The 22,924-nt window shown below is 53.0% G+C and overlaps 2 gene segments (V, D, J or C); both read left to right on the top strand.

The window, feature by feature from the left end:
* Positions 1-3,549: 3,549 nt before the first annotated feature.
* Positions 3,550-4,241, top strand: LOC106723297. The segment is given in 2 exon segments: positions 3,550-3,654; positions 3,820-4,241. Coding segments are annotated over 2 exon segments (468 nt in total).
* Positions 4,242-21,976: 17,735 nt separating this feature from the next.
* On the top strand, positions 21,977-22,558 carry LOC106723296. The segment is given in 2 exon segments: positions 21,977-22,096; positions 22,212-22,558. Coding segments are annotated over 2 exon segments (393 nt in total).
* Positions 22,559-22,924: the final 366 nt, after the last annotated feature.

Below are 22,924 nucleotides of genomic sequence, written 5' to 3'. Positions count from 1 at the left end.
CTGAACCTGGCTCTCTCCTCATCACCGCATGCTCCAAGAGTGCCCTGCCTCCAGAGGAAAACTCTAACCACCTCTGGACGATGTGAGTGAGTAAGCTACTAGAGATCCAATTAGATATTTAGCTTCAGTAACTCAGATGCGTGTTTAAACGGCTACCTCAGCCACCCTGGTTTGCTCTATGGGATTCCTCTGATATTCCTGTAATATTTCTATGATATTGCTCTACCTTTTACCCTGTTTCCGCCCTACCCCTGTAATCAATGAAGTTCTCCTTTGTGACTCGTGTGGGAGACTTATTGAGGGGTAGGTCTAAATTATGCCGAGGAGGCCCCTTAGGTCGGTGGACTAAGGGAGGCTTCCCTAATCAGCCCCTGACTTGGGAAGTGCCCCAAGTGCTTGTATTGGGTCTAGTACCCATTGGACGATCAGGCCTGTGTTTTCCAAGGTGCGCAGAGCCAGAAGTGAGTCCAGAGCCTTGGATGGTGGCAGCGGGAACCCCAGGCTAGCGGGTGTGCTCCAGGGAAGGGGTCGGCCGGACGGGAGGCACCCCAAGGGAGGCACTCGGAGCCTGGAAGGTGGTCGGGCGCAGTGAGGTGGGCGGCTCAACGCAGGAGCGCCCCCTAGTGGCCCGCCACACAGCCGACATGGCCACGTACTACTGTGCCAGGGGAGCAGTGGCACAGGACAATGGGCTTTCCGTACAAAAACCCTCCTGCCCCGAGTGCGAGTACGTCCTGGCACTGACACACCACCATATTCATCTGTAGTAAGACATGCAGAGAAGGGACTCGCCTTTCAGACAGACTCACCACCTCTCCCGTGTCTCAGAGCTGTGCATTTCTGCCCAGAGCCTTGGGTGAAATACGGCCATTTAGGAGCCCAGGGACACTACTGCAAGGCCTTTCCTGAGGTATGGACATCATAGCACTGCGATCCTGGGGCTGCCTGCTCTGAATTCCTTTTCACAGCCTAGTCCCACTGGGACTCCAGCAGCCACCAACATCAGCCCAGGTCATCAGAAATCTACATGCGACAGACATAGTGGGGAGCTTTATGTTCTCCTCCTCCCACCAACTAGCAGCATGCACAGCCCAGTACTTATATAAACTTAACACCGCACCAGCCAGGGCGCCTCATAGGCCTGACCCTTATCCCAACTCTGATCCTTTGGAAAAGTTATAAAAAGGGAAAGAAACCATGGGCTTTCTGCTAAAAACCTGACTCTCCTGTTGTCTGCTTTCCTGCAAATCTATCCTGAAGGGGGAACTGGAATTTCTAAACACTCTGTGTCTCTAAGAACGGCACCATGTGGAGAGATGATGAAAAATATTTAGGTGCCCAATACCCAGTCATTCCAGAGAGAGATGTGTAAAAGCCTCCCATCACCTGTGCCCTCCCACACAGCAGGACTGCACCTGGTGAAGCCAGTGACCCTGACTCTTTGGGAATCCCACCAGGCCCCTCTTGGCATCCATTGACACCTTGCTTCTCCGAGGCTGTACCCCAACCATGGACATAGCATGATTTCACAGGTGCTGACAGGGCAGGGCTGAGCTGCAATCTGGACTCCTCACTGGAGAAGCAGAGGGATTCCCTATGTTTCCAGAAGCCCATGTCCATTGCAATAAGGGAAGAAAAAGGCCCCGGGGACTGTAGGACAAATGAGGTGTCTCTTCCCCTCCTTTAGAGCCTGAGGAGTTTTTCAATACTGGCCCTGTGAGCCCAACTCCTTTAGGGACTTCAGCCCTTTCTACCAGACACTTCTCTGCCACCAGAAACATCCAAGGACCTTGGAAAGTCTGTGCTATTTTGGCACAGGACCCATCTGGGACTCTGGGGTGATAAATCTTTGTACTTCAGAGCAACTTGCTCCCCCATACACACATGTCAAAGCCCATGAGCTCTGCATGGAGGTCATATGAACTGCAGAGAGAAGTAGCTCCAGCTTCTGCTCAGGCCGTTCTTCCTGCTCCTCTTCCCAGACCTCCCTGAAGCCCAATGGGAAAGTCAGCTGGTAAGTAGATAGGGCCCAGTCTGATTGACTCAATGACACTTATGGGTTTGCTTTCTATGAGGGGAGCAGAGCGCGCTGCCCAGCTTTGTGGGACGCGCAGCTCAAGTGCAGCTGAAATGGGCTGGGCAAATATACTACTTATCCAGCTGGAGCACAGACCATACCAGCACCTTGAAAGGCAGAATCACCATCAGCCAAGGTGCCTCCAAGAACCAGTTCTCCCTGGAGCTGTGTCCCTGACAGCTGCATACACCACAGCATGCATTACTGTGCCAGGGAAGACACAGATGCAGGGCAGGGCAGAGGCTGTGCAAAAGGGGGATGTGATTACTGTGCAGTACAGGGACATGACTGCCACGTACACAGTGCTGGGGGTCTCCAGAACTCAATGACCACAGCTTTGCCCTTTTGGGGTCTTTTTATCCTGGATCTACAGCATCCTCCACCTCCTTGGCCTGGGGGTTAGAGGCAAGAATCAGGTCTGTGAGAGGAAAAAGAGAAGCAGCAGCTCCAGGTACAGAACCATAAAGACTCTTTCACACAAGCCTCCCATTGCCACCTCCACACTTAGGGATCCTCCGCAGCCATGTCCAGTGTGTTCCCTCCTCCCGTGTTACACAAGGAAAGAACCAGGGTGATTTTAAACACAGCATCAAACCCCTGGGCCTGGTCTGCTAGTTCGTGAGTCTGATAGTACATCCTTTGGACAGGGTGATAAAGATGACAAAGAGTCACATCTGGTCCCCAGTGCCTCTGCTAACCTCACCCTGCTCACACAGGGGCACCTTTCCACCACCCCATGAGATCCAGAGGTGACTGCTCCCACCCCACAAGCATCATGGACCTGGTCCCAGCATCTCTGAGATCTCAAGCCTCAGATAAGTCCCACAGCCATGCCTGATCCAGGACAGTAGGTCCAGACAGACCCAAACATCTTGTGAGAGATGCCTGAAGAGAGTTGCTGCTACCCTGAGCAGCCTGGTGAGAGCCACGGGCTAGAAAGTGACAGCGCCCACAGTCACAAAAGCCCAGCAGAGGCAGGGTTGGGATCTGAAGAACCACAGCCAAAGCCAGCGGTCTGCAGTGACCAGAGAGGGAAGTGGACCTCCAGGGCTTTTCTGAGGAGCAGCCTAAGTCTCTGCCCAAGCCGCTTGTCACAGTCATACAGCACTGCCCAGGGAGACCCCTTGGCCCACAGGAGAGTTGGAAATCTCCAGGCCCTGAGCCCCTGCCTGCACACAACCACTACCGGGGATGCAGAGAAATCCTAGGGTAGTTACATCCTGGCCACATGCACACACCCATGCTACCCAGAGCAGACACAGCCAGAGCTGTGGGCAGGAGACAGCAGTGAGACACCTTCCTGGGGGGCCCATGGCACTGACCTGAGGGACAAGGCACTTTTATAGCTGAATCCCACAAGCCTTTGTAGGAAGGGCTGGGGCAGGAAAGCAGCTGGGCAGGACAGAGATGCAAATCCAGGGCCTCGGCCCCTGCATAAACCTGACACAGGTTCAGCCTCTGAGTCAGAAGGGAGCAGGGGGACACGTGGTCTGGCACTGCCCATCAGTCTCTCTTCAGCCCCAGCGAGAAGATGACATCTTGGGAGAAGTTTATGTTCCTCCTGGCAGCTCTGCCATGTAATTCCCCAGCCCCCACCCTTCCCCAGGCTCCTCAGAGACCCCAGGGAACCTCCTTCCCCTGACATGGAGCAGGCTCAGATCAGCAGGATGCTTCCCCATGGCTCCAGGGGCTGTGGGGTAGGCCCTGCAGGGATGCAATGCTTACAGAATTTTTCTCCCCAGGTGCCTGGTCCCAGGTGCAGCTGGTGGAGTCCGGAGGGGGAGTTCAGAAGCCCGGGGGGTCTCTGCGCCTCTCCTGCAAAGCCTCGGGATTCACCTTCAGCAACTTCTACATGGACTGGGCTCGCCAGGCTCCTGGGAAGGGCCTGGAGTGGGTTGCAGTGATTCGCAACCCAAGTAATGGTCTCACAGCAGAGTACAACAGCGCTGTTAAGGGACGATTCACCATCTCCAGGGTGGAGTCCAGCAGCACTGTATACCTGCAGATGGATAGCCTGAAAGTCGAGGACACAGCTCAGTATTACTGTGCCAGACACACAGTGATTTCAAACCTCCTGGGCTTCATACAAAAACCTTGCACAGCTGTGGGCTGTTCAGGCCAGCAGAGAGCAGCAGACACTATCTTACCAACACTAACAGGCTGAGACCAGCTCCAGGTGCCCCTCAGCTCCCTAAAGCTGCCCCCTGGCAATGACCTGCCCCCTGCACTGATCCTTCAAAGCACGTTGTATTTGTCCTATCCTAGGCAATCCCTGAGTCTGGGTGCATTCCCAAGCTCTCCTTTAACCCTGCTCTACAAACAGGCACTGAAAGACCACAGGAAACAGGGGGTCTGTGGAGACCCCTCGCACATCTTCTCTCCCCTCATGCTGGTGCCCCCACAAATGAGGCCAAGCTGCACAGGGCCACCTGGGACTCAGAGGGACAAAGATTTATCACCCCAGAGCAACCTGCTCCCCCATACACACATCAAAGCCCATAAGCTCTGTACTGAGGCCATATGAGCTGTAGAGAAAAGGAGCTTCAACTTCTGGTCATGCCTCTCTCTGGGCTCCCATACCCAGGCCTCTGTGAAGCCCAATGGGAACATTACCTTGTAAGTAGACAGGACCCAGGCTGATTGACTCAGGCAAGGTTATATCCCACTGACTAAGCAACATGTAGGTAAAGCAACCCCTGGGGGGAACAGAGTGTGCTGCCCAGCTTTGTGGTATCTGCAGCTCATTGCCAGAGTCAACAGATAGCAGTTGCTGCCTGCAAAAGACCATGGGAAGAGCAGCTGGCCTTGTCCTGGGCCCCTGGGAGACTCCCAGACCTGCAGATTCCTTTCAGGAGCTGGGGCTGGGGATGGCAATTCACAACTACCCTGGCCACCCAAACCCATGGGCAAAATGGAGACACTGGCTTTGGAGCCCATCACGCCTGGCCTCCCACCACTCCCTCTGCTGACTGGATCCAGCTGATGATGGGAACTGGATACAAGTGAAAGCAAGTTCTGGAAGTTAAAGCAGCATGGGCAAGAACTCATAGATTCATAGATGCTAGGGCTGGAAGAGACCTCAGAAGATCATCAAGTCCACCCCTCTGCCCCAGGGGAAGGAAGTCAGCAGGGATCATAGGATCCCAGCAAGATAAATATCTAAATGTCTCTTGAAGGCAGGCACTTGAATCAACTCTGGCAGCAAGCTATTCTGAACCTTGGGGGCTTGGACAGTAAAGTTCTTTCTTATGTCCAGCCTGAAACAGTCATGGAGGAGTTTGTGACCATTCAACAATGTCATCCCTTGGGGCGCTCTGGTGAACAGACAATTCTCCCAGAGCCTGGTGAGCACCCCTGATAAACTTGTAGGTGGCCACCAGATCACCCCTGAACCTGCACTTTTCCAGGCTAAAGGGTCCCATGGATCTCAGCCTCTCATCATAAGGTCTGTATTCCTGATCTCCGATTATGCATGTGGCTCTCCTCTGCACTCTCTCAAGCTTCTCCATATCCTTTTTGAATTGTGGAGCCCAAAACTGAATGCAGTACTCCAGCTGCAGCCTCATCAAGGCTGAGTACAACGAGAGAATGATGTCCTGGGATTTGCTTGAGAAGCATCTATGGATGCAAGCCAGCGTTTTGGTCGCTTTACTAGCTGCAGCATCGCATTGAAGGCTCATGTTCATCTTGTGGTCATTGATGCCCCCCAAGTCCATTTTGTCCATAGTGCTAGCCAGCGTGGCACTGCCGAGACTATAAGCGTGCTGCAGGTTTTTCCTCCTGAGGTGGAGAACCTTGTATTTTTCAGTGTTAAATACTATCAGGTTCTTGTCCACCCATTTCCTGAGCCTGTCGTCCTTCTGTCCTCAGGTGTGGATGCTTTACCCCAGAGTTTGGTGTCATCTGTGAACTTGGCGAGTCTGCTTCTGACACCAATGTTGACATCATTAATGAAGATGTTGACCAATACAGGCCCTAGGACAGAGCCTTGAGGGACCCCGCTGGTCACAGGATACCATGACGATTGACTTCCATCAACCACCATCCTCTGGGTCTGACCACGGAGCCAATTCCCCAGCCAGTGGATCGTGGTGAGGATGAGGCTGCAGTTGGCCAGTTTTGCCAAGAGGTGATCATGGGATACCAGATGGAAGGATTTTTTAGAGTCAAGATATATGACATCAATCCAGGTGATAGGTCACCTGGTTGTAAAAGGAAATAAGATTGGTCAGGCAAGACCTACCCACAACAAACCCATGCTTGCTATCCCTCAGGATGTTGCCATTGGCCAGTCTGTTAAGGATGGCCTCTTTGATAATTTTTTTTCCAGGACCTTCCCTGGGACAGAGGTCAGGCTGATGGGCCTGTAGTTTGCCAGATCCACTTTCCTCCCTTTCTTGAAGATAGGCACCACATTGGCCTTCTTCCAATCTTCAGGCACTTCACTAGAGCGCCAGGAGTTCTTGAAGATCCGTGCCAGAAGTTGGGCTATGACGCTCGCCAGCTCCTTGAGTACTCTGGGGTGCAGATTGTCAGGGCCAGCTGACTTGAAGGTAGCCAGCCTCTCAAGGTGTTCCTTCACAAGGTCAGCATTGATGGAGGGTAAGGGATCTCCCTCACCTGAGTCTGTGTTTTCACACCAGCCCCCACTTACACCAGCCCTATCCCAAGAGGACGTGGCAGCCTGCAGGTCACTCCCTGCTGTGACCCAGGAGAAGATACTGGGCAGAAGATGACCTGGGACAGAGGCATTGAGTAGGTAAGGGGGTCTGGGGGCCCTGGGCCCCTTCAGAAGAGCTCTGTCCCCTGAAATATGTAAAACTTTCCTCATGTCCATCATCTTAGCCCCGCTACCCACAGCAAAAAATAAAAGTAAGTGCCTATGACCTGGGAACTACCCTGCACAGGGAAGGAGACAGGCTGCCTGGTGCCAAGCTGTCTACATCCCTGAGGGTTTGGGCAGGGGGAAAGGTCACAGGATCTAGGAGGGCTTAGGGAATCATGGGGGAACTGGGCTCCCAGTGCTCCCTCCTCTGACAATCCCCGCATGAGGGCCCTGCCAGGCAAAGGTGATCAGGAATATAGTCCACCTGGGAGCCCAAACTGCAGTTTTTCCAACTAAGACCTCACCCAATAACCCCAGGTATCTTACCATTTCCTGGACAACCTCAGCTGCAGCATTGCTCCCTTCCTGCTGCACAAAAGAACTTTTTTTCTTCTTTTTTAAAATCTTTTTCAAGGTCAAATCAGTTCAAAATTCAATTTGGCAAAGCCCAACAGTCAAACTCCTAAATTTGGGGCTAAGGCCCCTTACTCCCCTGCTTGGGCAGAACCAGCAGCCCCATTCTGTAGTGTAGTCATCAGTGAAGGGCAGGGGCCTCAGGGTACCTGGGAACAGGGTCCCCAGTGCCTACACCCGCACCACTGGGGCAGCAACACAACCCCCAGGTTAACTCACTGACAGTGCAGACCCTCAGTCAGGGACATCAGAGACACAGAGGAGACTGAGGGGGAAGGCAGTGAGCATCTACATGGTGACCGCACAGTCAGGACCCCACATACAGGACTTGCATTCAACCCCTCTGGTCCAGCCCTCCATCACACTGGACCCTCCCATTCCCAGAGATGGTGCTGGAGGGCTGGAGTCAGAATGGGGCTCTAAGAGGAGCAAAAGATGGACATCCAGTGCTGCAGAGGCCTCAAATTCTGGCAGCCTCTGGCCCTGCAGGGCTGGAATTAGCAAGGAGTGACCAGGGGCCTGTGCCCCCCTGCAACCCAGCACTATGTCATCCTGGGGATCTCATAGATTTCATAGACATTAGGGCTGGAAGGGACCTCGGAAGAACATCGAGTCCAGCCCCCTGCCCCAGGGGCAGGAAGTCAGCTGGGGTCATAGGATCCCATCAAGATAAGCATCCAGTTTCATCTTGAAGGTGTTCAATGAAGGCGCTTGAACCACCTCCGGTGGCAGGCTGTTCCAGACCTTGGGGGCTCGGACAGTAAAGAAGTTCTTCCTTATGTCCAGCCTGAAACAATCTTGAAGTAGTTTGTGACCATTCGACCTCATCATCCCTTGGGGCGCTCTGGTGAACAAACGTTCCCCCAGATACTGGTGGTCACCCCTGATAAACTTATAGGTGGCCATCAGATCACCCCCGAGCCTGCGCTTTTCCAGGCTAAAGAGCCCCAGGGCTCTCAGCCTGTCATCATAGGGTCTGCTTCCCTGACCTCTGATTATGCGCATGGCTCTTCTCTGGACTCTCTCAAGCTTCTCCACATCCTTTTTGAATTGTGAAATCTCTCCTCTTCTTCCTCGCTGTCCTGTCAAGTTAGTCCTGAACCCCCTACCACACCTCCCTGCAGAGCCCCAGGGAACAACAAATAATAATCCTCACCTGATCCAAAGGCCAATGGAAAATATGCAGTGAGTGCCCGCCTGGCTCCATGGGTTTTGGCATAGGATGGCAGGGACAGGACCCCAAATCATGCTCTTTTCTCCCCAGTTTTCCAGTCCCAGTTGCTGCCTGTGGAGTCTGGAGGGGATGTGAGGACACTTGAAGATTCTCCGCCCCTCTTCTGCAAGACCTGGAGAGGCTGGAACGGGTCACAAGTATAAAGTACTGCTAACCTCACCACACGCTACAGTGCTGTGGTGAAGGGGCAAATCACCATCTCCAGACCAGAGACGACTCCAGCAGCCCCTTGTACCTGCAGATGAACAGGCTGAGAGTGGAGGACACAGCCTGTTGTCACTGTGCAAAAGGTCACAGTGATGAGACGCCTTCTGTGCCTAATACAAATACAAAAACTTCTGTGCAAAGCTCCAGCCAGCTCAGGTCCAACAGCGAGCAGCAGCCAGGGCCTGAACAGATCAGCAGGCACATTCCTGCTTCTGGGCTCCAGCCCCTTCCATGGGCAGTGGGAATGACGCACAGTGGGGAACACAGAGCACCTGGTTCCTGCCCAGCTGGGCAGCAGCAGCCTGGCCTGAGCATCCATCCTCCTCCTTGCAGCAGCCAGCTCAGACCCAGCCAGCCAGGAGACCCCGGGCCCTGGGGACCGCCCCAGCACCTCACACAGCCAGGGCCAGGACTGCTTGCAAATGTCCCAGACAGACTGGATGGGGCTTCTCCAACACTCGCACCCCTGGGAAACACCCACAAGCCATAGCACAGGGAGGAGCAATGCTGGATGCAGCCTCTGGCTGGTAGGTGCTGGGAGTCTGACCAGGACAGTCCCAGATCCCCACAGCTGGGGCCAAGTGTGACCGGGGAGGAGACAACCCTAGAGAAGGACCCGGCCTTGCTTGCAGGGGGTGCTCCAGGGAGCCTCAGTGACTCTGCCCTGCAGATCCCACCCAGCTGGCCTGGGCACCAGGCTCCCAGATCCCTCAGCCTCGTGCAGTCACCTCAGCCTGAGCAGCTTGGCCAACACTGGAGCATGCAGCCTGGTCAGAGCTGCAGCCCTTTCCTCAGGCAGATCCCTGTGCTTCAGCTGCACAGCCCCTCCCTGTACAAGGAACAGGACAGAAAACAGCCCTGTCCTCGCCAGAAGCATCAGGGACCCAGTGTGGCTGTGGGCGGTCAGGGCTTGGTGCTGCAGGGAGATGGACCCAGGAGTCAGAAGCAAGCCAGGGCAGGAAGCAAGGGGGCATGGAGCAGTCAGGAGACCCGTGCTTCTCCCCTGGAGCTCATGCAGGAAACAGGTCCAGCTGGGGACACTGAGACAGCCACAGCCAGGCCCTCCCAGGCCCTTGGGGCCCATGGTGGGGGGCATCCTTGTGCAGCCCTGTCTTTTAACACAAAGGAGTGATGGGACAGCTGCCTCTCCTCAGGGGTCATGTCCAGTCTGTCCTAAACATGGACAGAGCGAGGTCCTGGGGCCATGGAGAGACACAATGACTTGGTGCTGTCCTCTGACATGACCGAGACCGTGGGCCATATCTCCATACCAGTCAACACCAGGGCCAGTCCTGGGCATAGCTGCAGGGACTAGTCCAGGGACTACTGGGAGCAGCTACAAGAGACCCTAGCTGAACAAGAGGATGCTGATAGGACTGGGCCCAGCCCCAGCCTCTGGCAGCCTGCACACACACAGGGCAGGATGGGGCTCCCCAGCCCTGGGCTCTGCTCTGGGAGATGCCCCATCACACAGCACTCAAGGGCAGCTTCAGCACTGCCCATACCCTGCAGGTAGAGGGGGAAAGTCCTGGGGAAATCTGAGCTACTCCAGTAGGCCTCAAAACACCCAGGGGTTGGGCTTTATGCAGCTGTGCAGGACTAGGCTCCAAAGCCTTAGCCACCTCAGGATACTCAGGTTTTCTACAGGCATCAGAAAGATTTAGGTGCCCAAGGGTGTGCCAGATGGGTTGTATCCCTGACTGACCTGGCCCTATCTCCTATCCCACACACCAGATGAGTGCACATCCACATGTTGTGATACAGATGGACATACCAGATCCATGCATGCAGCATTCTCCCCGACACACATGCACCACAGGGTAGAGACACCCAGCACACCTGCATGGGCAGAGATAAGTACAGAGCGAATACAAAGGACCAACTGTGCTGTCAGGAAAGGAAGTAAGTTTATGCTCTTTTTTCCCCCCAATTCCATCATTTGTCATCTCAAATGAGAGCCAGTTCCCCAGACAAGAAGGAAATTCACAGCATTAAACCCTCACACCCTGGGATTCCCTCCCCCTGCAAACAAACATCTCCAATTTATTTAGAATTTTTTGTTCTGGGGGTATCATTCCCTCACCTGTTATGAAGTAGGTTGCCACTTCTGCCCCAGGACAGGGATTGTCTGAATAAAGTAAGGCACCCCCAGGGTTCTGGGGCTCAATCCACCAATTGCACATTGAAGCAGCATGGACCCATCCCGCACAGAGCGCTCACAACACCACACCAGGGAATGGATTTTTCGCTGGGAGAGAAGGAAAGGCCCAGACCATGGGAGGTTTTGCCTCGATAAAATCTGGCCAGAAGCAAATCCAAAACTCCTGTGGGTCTTTCTTTGTTTATCCAGGCTCCGAAACCCCTTGGCTCTCAGAGCCCCTTTAGTCAACAGCCAGATTGGCATTATGCTCACTAAGCTCTGCAAAGGGCCTAATAAAACAAGCACATGCAAAAGGTGCAGCCCCATTTCCTGCTCGACTCCTGCAAGGTTCCTCTTTAAATACCAGCCCTGGTTCTCAGTATCTCAGTGCTTGCCAAGACCTGACCCTCCTGCCTGTTGGGGACACCAGGCATCAGCCAGAATGGCCATAACACCTGCACTGGCTTTGCTCATCCTTCTAGCAACTCCCGTGGGTGACTCTCTCCTATGCTGGGGGAACAGGAAAATAGGAAGCAGGATGAGAGAGTGTCCACTATCTAACAATGTGTTCAATTCTCTGTTAGGTGTCCTGTCTCAGGTCACGCTGAAGGAGTCTGGCCCTGGGGTGGTGAAGCCTTTTCTCATAGGGCTTGGCTTGCAAATCCTTAACCATATGAGTGGCCCTCCTCTGGACCCTCTCGAGGTTACCCACATCCTTCTTGAAGTACAGCCCCCAAAACTGGATGCAGTACTCCAACTGCAGTCTGATCAATGCTGCACAGAGTGGAAGTACCACCTCCTTGGCTCTATTTGTTATGCATCTGCTAATGCATGATAAAGTGTGGTTAGCTTTGCTGATGATTTCTGTAGGAAGATGGGGTACCTAAGGGTGGCTGTGTTACCCCCCTAGGTCCTTAACCGTGCCAGTCCTTCACCCTACAAGCACCCTTGTTCTCGCCCGCCACATCTTGTTGGTATAATAAATATAGGGAGCCTGCCCTTGAGCTTTAGTTTTGGACACGGTTGGGCTAGATCCTATTAACCCTGTTGTTTGTACCCACCTTTAACGTCCCACTTCACTGTGTATGGTTCCTGAGCCTCTTAGCCTTATGGGCTGTATGCATGGCTCCAACCACTCCTTTACCATGCCCCAAACCTCACAGATGATACAGGCATTGTCTTGCCTAGGCCTCTTATTAATTGGTCTCCTTGTCCTCATTGGGCTCTTCGCAGCCCTGTCTCAAGTGTGGTGCCCTCTCTGGCGCCGGGCTCTGTGCCCCCCAAATGCTGTGCCCTCTCTGGCACCAGGGCCCCCACGCTGCAGTGGGCCCCTATGAGGCCTCCTCCTTCCCAAACTAGCCTCACCCAAACCACAGGTTATCAGACAACACACACTCAACCACCACGAGTCCCTAGGCTGTAACTTAACGCAGAGCTCACATCATGCTTTGCCCCTTTAAACGAGTAAAACTCCCTCTCTGATGCTCTGTGCTAGTAGGCAAGGATACCTTATGGGCTCCTGGTGTTCCCTTTGCTCTAAGGGTAGCGTATCTACCAGCTACCACATCTCTGGGCCCTTCCTTCTCCTGGAGGCTCCTTCCCCTTTGGCTGCTGGTAAGGGACTAACTGCCTGGTCCCAGCCCTGGGGTTTATATGGGCCTAGGGCCCTGCCTCCTCCAGCCAGCTGACCAGGTGCAGCCAATTACCTCATTAACCAGTTGTCCTGGCAACCTGCACCTGGGTTCTTATCTCTGCTCTAAAAGGAGCAGACACCTTAGTGCCCTGCTACAATTTCATCATACTGACAACTCATGTTCATCTTGGAGTTCATTATGACTCCAAGATCCCTTTTCACTTTGAGAGAAAGTGCAAAAAGCAAGTTTCAGATGGTTCAGCTTTTCTCTCTCTCTCTCTCTCTCTCTCTCTCTCTCTCTCTCTCTCATATGCCTGCTGCCCCCTCCTCCTGGGCAGTCCTTAACTTATATAGACCTTATAACCTCATTTACCTGGTCCAATGGAGGGCAGCACCTGTTGGCTATCAGCCAACCACTTTGAAATGCATCACTGGTTGCTGGGCATACTGGCAGTCTCTAGCCCACCAGGGTGCCCAAGCCCCTCACCCAGGTATGTGATGCCAGTCACATAGGCAGAGGGAGCAGGTTTCCCCCTCCCTCAGCAATGCATCCAGCTCGGGTTACCTAAAGAGATAGGGTAAGGTATGTATCCTCTGCAGGGCCCATCCTAACCAAATTGTCACAGAGCAGAGTTTTTGGGGAGACACAGAGGTCGCCTTCTGCCACACGGGTCATTTCCCAGCTAGTAGGTATGCTGGATATTTTTATGTCCTAGGTGTAGCACTCTGCATTTGTCCTTGTTGAATGGCATCCTATTGTTCTGCACACTTTTCCAACTGGGCCAGGTCTGCCTGCAATGGTTCCCTACCCTCCGGAGTGTGCACTTCACCCCATAATTTAGTATCATCTACAAACTCAGACGGAGTACACTTCATGCCCACATCTGAGTCACTCATGAAGACACTGAAGAAGTCCAAGGACCGAGCCCTGTGGTACGCCACTGCCCACATCCTTCCAGGTCAAGACCAACCCATCCACCACCACTTTCTGGGTGCAATCGCCAAGCCAATTTGCCACCCACTGGACTGTATAATCATCTATGTCACAGCCTCTTAATTTATTTATGAGAATGGACTGAGATACTGTATCAAAGGCCTTCCTAAAATCCAAAAAATGACATCCAGCTCTACTCTTGCATCTAAGTGTTTTATGACTTGGTCAAAAAAGAAACCAGATTGGTCAGGCATGATCTACCTGCTACAAATCCATGCTGGTTGCCCTGATGCATTATTTTCTTGCTGGAGTCCCACACTTATGAACCTTAATACTTTTTTCAATGACTTTTCCAAGGATAGAGGTGAGACTAACTGGCCTATAATTACTTGGATCCTCCTTCCTCCCCTTCTTGAAAATAGGGACCACATTGGCCCTTTTCCAGTGCTCCGGGACCTGACCCAAGTGCCATGAGTGTTCAAACAGCCATGCCAGTGGTTCTCCTATGACACCGGCCAATTCCTTCACTATCCTCAGATGCAGCTCATCTGGGCCTGCTGACTTGAACATATCCAGTCCATCTAAGTGCACCAAGTCGGTGTCAACATTTGGTAGGCTGGTGTCCCTCTGATGCCCAGCTAAGAACCCTTTAGGAGACTTATCTTGACCCCTGTTCAAGAACACGGAGGCAGAATACTCATCGGAGCAGAGCCCAACCCAGGCTCTAACCCCCAGAGCCCTGCTTGCCACTCCTGCACTGCCCAGATCCCACTTCAGAGTGAGCTCCCTGAGCTCAGGCCCCATTAAATCAACTCGTCTGAGGAAGGGCTGAGAGACTCCCAGAGCAAGCACCCCGGAGCCTGCACACACTGAATACAGGGCACTGTGCACCACTCTTCCCTGCCCAGGGCAGGGGGTTGGACTCAATGATCTGCTAAGGTCCCTTCTGATCCTAAACATCTATGAAATCTATTAAATAATTTCCTCCATACCACAAACAGCACCCAGGACAGTCCCCCCCCACCACTACATGCACTGACCTGAGGGCTGCAGTAAAGGCCACCAGCCCAGACAGACCAAGGCAGATGCTGGCTACAGCCAGGATTGTAGACCCCCCTAACTACAGCTGCACTGAGGAGAGCACAAGATACCCACCATATCCCCAACCCCTGCCTGTGCTCAACACAGACACCCCAAAAGAGCCCCGTTGGGAACCAGACACAACACATTGCAGTGACCAACTAGAAAGCAGAGAGAAATCCTCTTTCCCAATCAGTACTTGTAGCTGTCATCCATTCTCCCAACCGGCATCAAGAACAAAGGGCAGCAACACTCATCACCTGTGCTCAGAGAGAGTGCAACTGAGAGAGAAACATGTCCAGACCAGAGGAAGGGCCCTTTGTGCTAGAAAGGGCATCTAACATATGTCTCATCTGTACTTTTGGGGCAATACAACATCTTAGAACAACAACAAAAAATCCTTGCCTCATACTTTTCCTGGACCTTCCTAATTACAAGTCTCCCTCCCTGACTTCTGCTCAAAGGCAATGCACAAAACACCTGCAGCAAACAGGACTAAGCACAAATCATTGCTTTTCTTGCTACTTAGCTCTGGCTTTACTTACTTCTTCCCCAGACATGAGAAGGCACTTGGGGCCTGTGAGCTTGTCTGAAAACTCTCTGAAATACAGACTTGTTTCAGTATAAACCATCACCAGATATCTGCTGTACGTGCATGCTGCTCCCCAAGCCAGGACGTTCTTGGTCCAGGGCTCCTCTTACTGCTCTTACAGGCCCTCCCTGGGCTTCCAGGACACAGGTCTCCATGCAGGGAGTATCTCTAGCCTGGGGAGAGGGAAGATGGGTTGTTAGTTTCTAAGTGTCCCCCAAGAACCCCTTGTCCAGGCAGGGCCAGGAGACAGAAACTTTGGCTCTGTGTCCTGCTACTGGGCACAGGGTATTGCCTGCTTGGCAGTGAGACAAAGCTGCTGGGGCTCAGCATAGGCTTGACCCCCTCGTCCTGTGTGGGGGCCAGGCCAGAGTCAAGCTAGGGCAGGGGGGGCAGGGGTTTGAAGGGAACAGGATTCCAAGGGGCTAGAGAGAGAGAGTAGGTACAAGAGAGAGGAACTAGGCCAGAGAGAGAGAGAGAGAGAGAGAGAGAGAGAAAGCAGGCAGAGGTGGAAAAAGAAGCTGGTTGCAAAGCAGAGTGGGTAGCTGAGCCGTGAGGGAGGGCAGAGAGGAGAGACAGGCCTCCTGGGCAGGGCTCTTCCCCAGGGGCACCTTTAATGCAAATCCCAGCCCTGAGTTCCCCGGTTAAATTCCAGCTCGTACAGGGCTATGGTACCAGCCCTGCGGGAGGAACTGGCAGCTCTGGGCAGACACTGCCTCTCTCAGCACATGATGGCATCATTATGGCTGTTCCTTTCCTTCCTCTCCCTCCTCACCCCAGGTTGGTGTCTCAGGGGGCTGTTCCCTACAATCAGTCTTGCTATTCACTCAGTTGGGAACACAGCTGCCCTCATCCCCAAATATAAGATGAGTTGTTCACTCCAGCCTTTCTGTTTCCAGGTGTGCTATCCCAAGGGCAGCTGGTCCAGTCCGGCCCTGGGGTAGTGAAGCCTGGAGAGACCCTCACCCTGACCTGCGCTGTCTCTGGAGAATCCATCACTACAACCGACACATGGTGGCACTGGATCCGTCAGTCTCAAGTGACAGGGCTGGAGTGGATGGGACACATTTTCTTTGATGGCAGCACCAGCTACAAGTCAGCCTTGCAGAGTCGAATCTCCATCTCCAGAGACACCTCAGAGAACCAGTTCTCCCTGCAGCTGCGCTCCCTAATGGCTGCAGACACCGCCACGTATTACTGTGTAAGAGAGTCACATTGACTCAGAGCAGGGCTTGGGCTGTGCAAAAAGGGAAGCGGATTATGTACAGCAAATCAAGCCAGATTCACATTGACAGCCAAGTCCCTTCATTCACACATCCCTTCTGAAAGCTCCCCAATTTCTATGCCCACCATTGCTACCTGGACTCCCCACCAGGATGCTCTCACCCATCCAGAGGTACTGAGTTAAAGACAGACTCTCACCCTGACCTGCACAGTCAGTGATGCATCTGTCATTAGCAGTAACACCTGGAGTTGGTCCTGGCAGCTGCCTGGGAAGGAGCTGGAGTGGACAGGGTCTTAATAAACAGACAGCAGCATCATGTACCACATCCCCCTCCCTGAAGCCTGCAGACACCACCTTGGATCACTGTGTCTGTGGTAGTGTCATGGGGACACAGACCAGAGGCAGGCTGGGCACAAAGGGAAAGGGATTCTGCATAAGCATCTTTCTCAGTGGATGTTGGGGCAAGGCCAGGTGCCATCCCTTGCTCCTCCATCCGGCCACAGCCCCTCCCAGGGCAGGTTGGGGCCACCACACCTGCAGCTGGGCCACAGCTAGGGGAGGTATTTCGTTCTTTCATTAACCCTCCTTGGGCTGCTCCCAGTGAGGTGGGCCTGCCCCATCTCATCCTGCAATGGACAGGGCTGGTTTAGCCAAAGGAACAGGAGAAAGTGCTTTATCTCCTGCATTCATAGATTATAGAGTTGGAAGGGACCCAATGGATCATCGTGTCCGACCCCCTGCCCCTGGCAGGAAAGAGGACCGAGGTCAGATGACCCCAGCCAGGTGACTATCTAGCCTCCTCTTGCAGACCTCCAAGTTAGGTGATAGTACTACCTCTCTTGGAAGCCAGTTCCAGACTCTGGCCGCCTTTACTGTAAAACACTTCATCCTAATGTCTAACCTGAATTTACTCTCCACTAGTTTGCACCCATTATTCCTACTTACTCCCTGGGGCACTCTGGTAAACAGTGCATCCCCAATTCCCTGCTGTCCTCCCCTGATAAACTTGTAGGCAGCTACAAGGTCACCCCTCAGTCGTCTTTTGTAAAGGCTGAAGAGCTTCAGATCCCTCAACCTCTCCTCATAGGGTCTTTCACGGAGGCCACTAATCATGCGAGTGGCCCCTCCTGAACCCTCTCCAGATCCTCCATGTCCCTCCTGCAGTGCGGTACCCAAAACTGGACACAGCACTCCAACTGCAGCCTGACTAGTGCCGCAGAGGGGGAGCATCACCTCCCTCATCTGTTGGTCATGCATCTGCTAATACACGACAAGGTGCGATTGGGTTTGATGGCCTCGTTGCACTGCCGGCTCATGTTCATCTTGGAGTCAACTATGATGACAAATTACAAATTAAAGACAACAAAAAGTATTATTATTATTATTTTTATGTATGTAGGAAGTAAAAGGAAGATGCAGGGCAGAACAGGACCCCTACTGAACAAGTGGGAGCAATTAGACGGGGCGGGGGGGTCATGGCCGAGCTCTTCAATGAGTTTTTTTGCCTTGGTGTTCTTGAATAAGGGTCAAGATAAGTCTAATGGGTTCTTAGTTGCACAGAGGGACACCAGCCTACCAACTGTCAATGCCAACTTGGTGCAGAGTCACCTGGATGCACTCGATGTGTTCAAGTCAGACGGCCCGGAAAAGCTACATCCGAGGGTACTGAAGGAATTGGCTGGTGTCATAGCAGAACCACTGGCACGGCTGTTTGAGCACTCGTGACACTTGGGGCAGGTCCCGGAGGACTGGAAGAGCACCAATGTGGTCCCTATTCAGGGGAGAAAGGAGAATCCCAGTAATTATAGGCCAGTCAATCTCACCTCCATCCTTAGAAAAGTCTTTGAAAAGATTATTAAGGATCATATTTGTAGGAGTCCAGAGGGAAAAAATAATGCATCAGAACAACCAGCATGGATTCATAGCAGGCAGATCATGCCTGACTAATCTGGTTTCATTTTATGACCAGGTCACAAAATGCTTAGACACAGGAGTAGAGGTGGATGTCCTCTTCTTGGATTTTAACAAGGCCTTCAATACAGTATCACATCCCATTTTCATAAATAAATTAAGAGGCTGTGACTTAGATGTTTACATGGTCCGTTGAGTGGCAAATTGGCTTGGGAGGTCACACCCAGAGAGTGGTAGCAGACAGGTTGGTATCGACCTGGAATGATGTGGGTAGTGGTATCCCACAGGGCTTGGTCCTTGAACCTGTACCCTTCAATGTCTTCATCAGTGACTTAGATGTGGGCATGATGTGTAATCTGTCCAAGTTTGTGGATGATACTAAATTATGGGGTGGACTGAGCACTCCAGAGGGTAGGGAACCATTGCAGGCAGACCAGGACAGGTTAGAAAAGTGTGCAGAACACAATAGGATGCAGTACAAGGACAAGTGCAGAGTGCTGTACCTAGGACATAAAAATATCTAGCACACCCACTGGCTGGGAAATGACCCTCTCAGCGGCACAAAAGCTGAAAGGGATCTCAGAGTCATAGTGGACTCCAAGATGAACATGAGTCGTCAGTGTGACAAAATCATCAGCAAAGCTAACTGCACTTTATCGTGCATCAGCAAATGCATGACAAATAGAATCAAGGAGGTAATACACTTCCACTCTATGCGGCATTGGTCAGACTGCAGTTGGAGTGCTGCGTCCGGTTTTGGGCACTGCACTTTAAGAAGGATGTGGATAACCTAGAGAGGGTCCAGAGGAGGGCCACTCATATGGTTAAGGGTTTACAGGCCATGCCCTAAGAGGAGAGACTAAGGGACCTGGACTTCTTCAGCCTTCACAAAAGAAGGCTGAGAGGTGATCTCATGGCTGCCTATAAAATTCATTAGGGGGGCATACCAAGGATCAACTTGGCCCCCTGGGAATGGAGGCCCAGGAGTGCCATCATGCAGAGACCTTGCCCCCTCCCCATGAAACCGCACAAGCCCCTCCCCAGCTTAGGCTGGACCCAAACTCACTGGGTGTAGGTTCCCTTCTCCCCTGGCCTTCACCCAGGGAGGTTGAAGATGGAAAGCCCTTAATATGGGGAAGTCTTTCTCCTGCCTGCCCACCCGTATGCACCCAGGGTGGCATGTGGTGCTGAGGGGACATGAGGGGTGTGCATAAGGCTGGGTGAGACTGAGCACCACTGTGAGGATGGGGATCCCAGAGCCCATGTGGGCCCCACCCTGCAAGGGAGCAGAGGGGAGCAGGGCCAGGACCTGGGGCAGAGTGAGGACCCAGTGGGGGCCAGTCCTGTTCTTGCTGATGAGGAGCCGGGGGTGACAGCTGGGGTGGGATGGGGGAGGTGGAGCTGGGTCTGTCCAGGTTGGACCTGGAACAGCATGGGCTTGGCCTGCCCAGGCAAACCCTGCCAGGAGAGGAGGCCACATGGCCCTGAAGCCTCCGGTGCTGCCCACCCCTCATTGCTCCCATGTGGGAGGCATGTGCCCAGGTCTTACCTGGGTCACTGGAGTGCAGGTGCACTGGTGGCAGCTTGTCCCACTGGAGCATCTGCAAACAAACAGCCCTTGAGCTGAAGGGGGAAAAGAGGAGACTGACTGTCAAGACCAGGGCTGAGTCCTGGGCCCTTGCACAACCTGAGTCCCTGCTGACAGCTTACCACATCTCCCAGAAGTCCCCATGACAGGCCCATGTGTTGTCCCCAGTGCTGCCCCCCCAGTCGAATGAGAAAGGCTACTCACATCTACAACAGGTGCACACTTCAGATGCTGTGATTAGGAACTCTTGACAGGTGACAACTAATTAACTAACTAACTCACTCACTCTTGACAGGTGAAATTATTAAAAGCACTAGTGGCTCCAATGGCAACTGGCTCTGGTGAATCCCGTGAGAGCACTGAATGGTGCTGGGGCCTGACACTGAGGATTGGGCTTGTGATGTCACACTGCAGGGAGCAGCACCGTTGCCAGGGCAACTACGCATTTCCCTCCCACACGAGCAAGGTGCTGAGTGCTGGGGCTGTGGGTGTCTTTGGTCTGGCCTGGCCTGGGGGCGTCACCAGCCTGGGATGACCTTAGACCCTGAACTCTTTGGGTGCATTCTCCCTTTATTCTCCTTGTGGACGGCTCCACAACTGTGTTCCCTGTGCATCAGCGTGTTGCACACAAGGAAGACCAGCTCCACTGGTATTTAGGGTCCTGGCCCAGCCCTTCTTGCTGAATTCCCACGCAGAAACACTGTGCTCACAGGACAGGGATGCTGCAGGCTCTGTGCTGCTGCTCCCTGCTGCAAGGTACTTTGTGTCTTTCCTGGGACACCCTGGCCTTGCTCTCAGGCTCTGGGGAAGCACTTCAACTTCAGGCACGTGGGTCCTCCTGTCCATAGGCAGGATATGGTCTGGGATCCTGCTTGTCTCCACTGCCAGGGATGTAGACTCCAAAGTCTCATGTGCACCAGCCCACTGCAACCCCCACCCTCCTAGAACTCACTTCCCCCTGCTCTGCCATGGCTGAGCTCATGGGTCATATCTACACGGCATGCAGGGAAGCAATGAAGAGGAAGGTTGCTCTCCGTACAGAGAAGAGTCCACAGGAGTCAGCTATTAATTTACACTGGTGCTGGGAAGCAAGGAGCAGGGAGCACCAATTTTCAGGCATTGCTTTGAAATTCTGCACTACACAGGAGCAGCTAGAAGTGCATGTGCAAGTGGCTTTTAACCCACTGGACAGTCACAGTAAGCAGAGCTCATCATCCAGCAAGAAAAAATAAAATCCTGAATGCTTCTACACTTTATTACAATGCATGGGATTTTCTGACACCCACCAAGAGATTTCTGTTACAATAGTCCAGGTGCAGCACTTGTGCTGAGAGCCCCAAATGCCAGCCCCTGTTGGGACAAAAGGAAAGCAATAGCCCACTGGCCTGTGTTCATAGGATTGTGATCTGCACATCTAAGGCATGGATTTACCCACTCTACTAAGCTCTGGTGAGGCCATGCCTGGATCACTGTGTCCAGCTTTGGGCCCTGAGAAGGATGCTGACAGATTGGAAAGGGCCCAGTGAGGAGAAAAAAAATGGACTAGGGGTCTGGGAAGCAGGATCTACAATGAAACATTGGAAGAACTAGAACTGCTTAGTCTGGAAAGGAAACGACTGAGGGGTGATTTATAGATTTCTATTGATTTGATAGAAGCCTTCAAACACCTGCAAGGTGCTTATATGTAGGATATAGACTGTTCCCTGTTGCCACAGAGGGCAGGATAAGGACCAATGGCCTTAAATTGCCAGGCAGGAAAAATCGATTTGAGATAAAGTGGGGAGCTCTGTCCTCTGAAGTTCAGCAGCTGGTGGGACAAACTAACCCAAGATGGTTCAGACATGCTGGGTCCTGCTGTGAGATGGAGCTTGGAGGAGATGGGGCCTCCCAACAACCTTCCCTCCCTTTTCTGTGGCATTGTGCCCCATGCAAATCAGCCAGGTTTTAGGGTGCTCCTAAACCCCTTGAGTCTCAACCCCTGGTTAGTCAATAGCCAGGTGTACAATGTGTTCAGTAAAATTTGCAAAAAGCCTTTATAAAAGAAGCACATGCAAATGGTATGACCCCGTTTCCTGTTTATTTCCTGGAAGCCTCGTCCTCATTAAGCACCAGCCCTGATCTGGGTTCCTCAGTGTCGCCCCAGACCTGCCCCTTCCTACCTGCTGAGGACACTGGGCATTAGCCAGAACAACCATGATGCCAGCACTGGCTCTGCTGTCCCTGCTGGCAGCCCCCCTCGGTGAGTGTCTGCTACCATGCTGCCTGTGGCAGGGGGGGGGGGGGGGGGGGGCGGGGGGATGCAGAGGCAGAGAGAGAGGGTCCATTAGCTAACACTGTGTTCATTTCTCCATCAGGTGTCCTGTCCCAGATCACATTGAAAGAGTCTGGCCCTGGGGTGGTGAAGCCTGGAGAGACCCTCAGCCTGACCTGCACCGTGTCTGGATTCTCTCTCACTAGCAGTGATGTGAGCTGGGTTCGGCAGGCAGACGGAGAAGGGCTGCAGTGGGTTGGAGTTATCTGGTATGATGGAAGCACTGGTTATAACAGTGTTCTCAAAAGCCGCCTCACCATCAGCAGAGACATCTCCAGCAGCCAAGTGCACCTGCGTCTGACCGGGCTCCAGCCTGCAGACACAGCCCGGTATTACTGTGCCAGGAACACAGTGAATGAAAACCCATGGGAGCCTGCACAAAAACCATGACCTGCCTTCCTTGTGTGAGCAGCAGAGGCAGCAACTGCCAGCCCCAGGCTCTGCCTGCTGGGTCAGACACATCAGGCCTTTTAGATTACAGAAACCAGCCAGGAATTAAATTTGGGGAAGGCTCAAAAGTGGCCACGGGGTCAAAATCTCTGATATTCAGAACTGACCCTAGGTGTCCTGCCCTGGTCTCCATCAGGGCTCACTGCTCTGCCTGTCCTTCTTGCAGGAATACAAGTTCTAGGGGAGATGGTCCAGGGCATGTGACAGGCCAAGATTCATGGGAACACCTTTTACTTAATGAACTACATAAATTGGAGAGATGTAAGATTAGCTTCTGGGAACACAATGCACTTCCCTAGGTCTAGA

Source organism: Alligator sinensis, unplaced genomic scaffold (genome assembly GCF_000455745.1).
Source record: "Alligator sinensis unplaced genomic scaffold, ASM45574v1 scaffold2121_1, whole genome shotgun sequence".
NCBI lineage: Eukaryota > Metazoa > Chordata > Crocodylia > Alligatoridae > Alligator > Alligator sinensis.
Note: the sequence above shows the minus strand (reverse complement) of the source record. Positions and strands in the feature narration are given on the sequence as shown.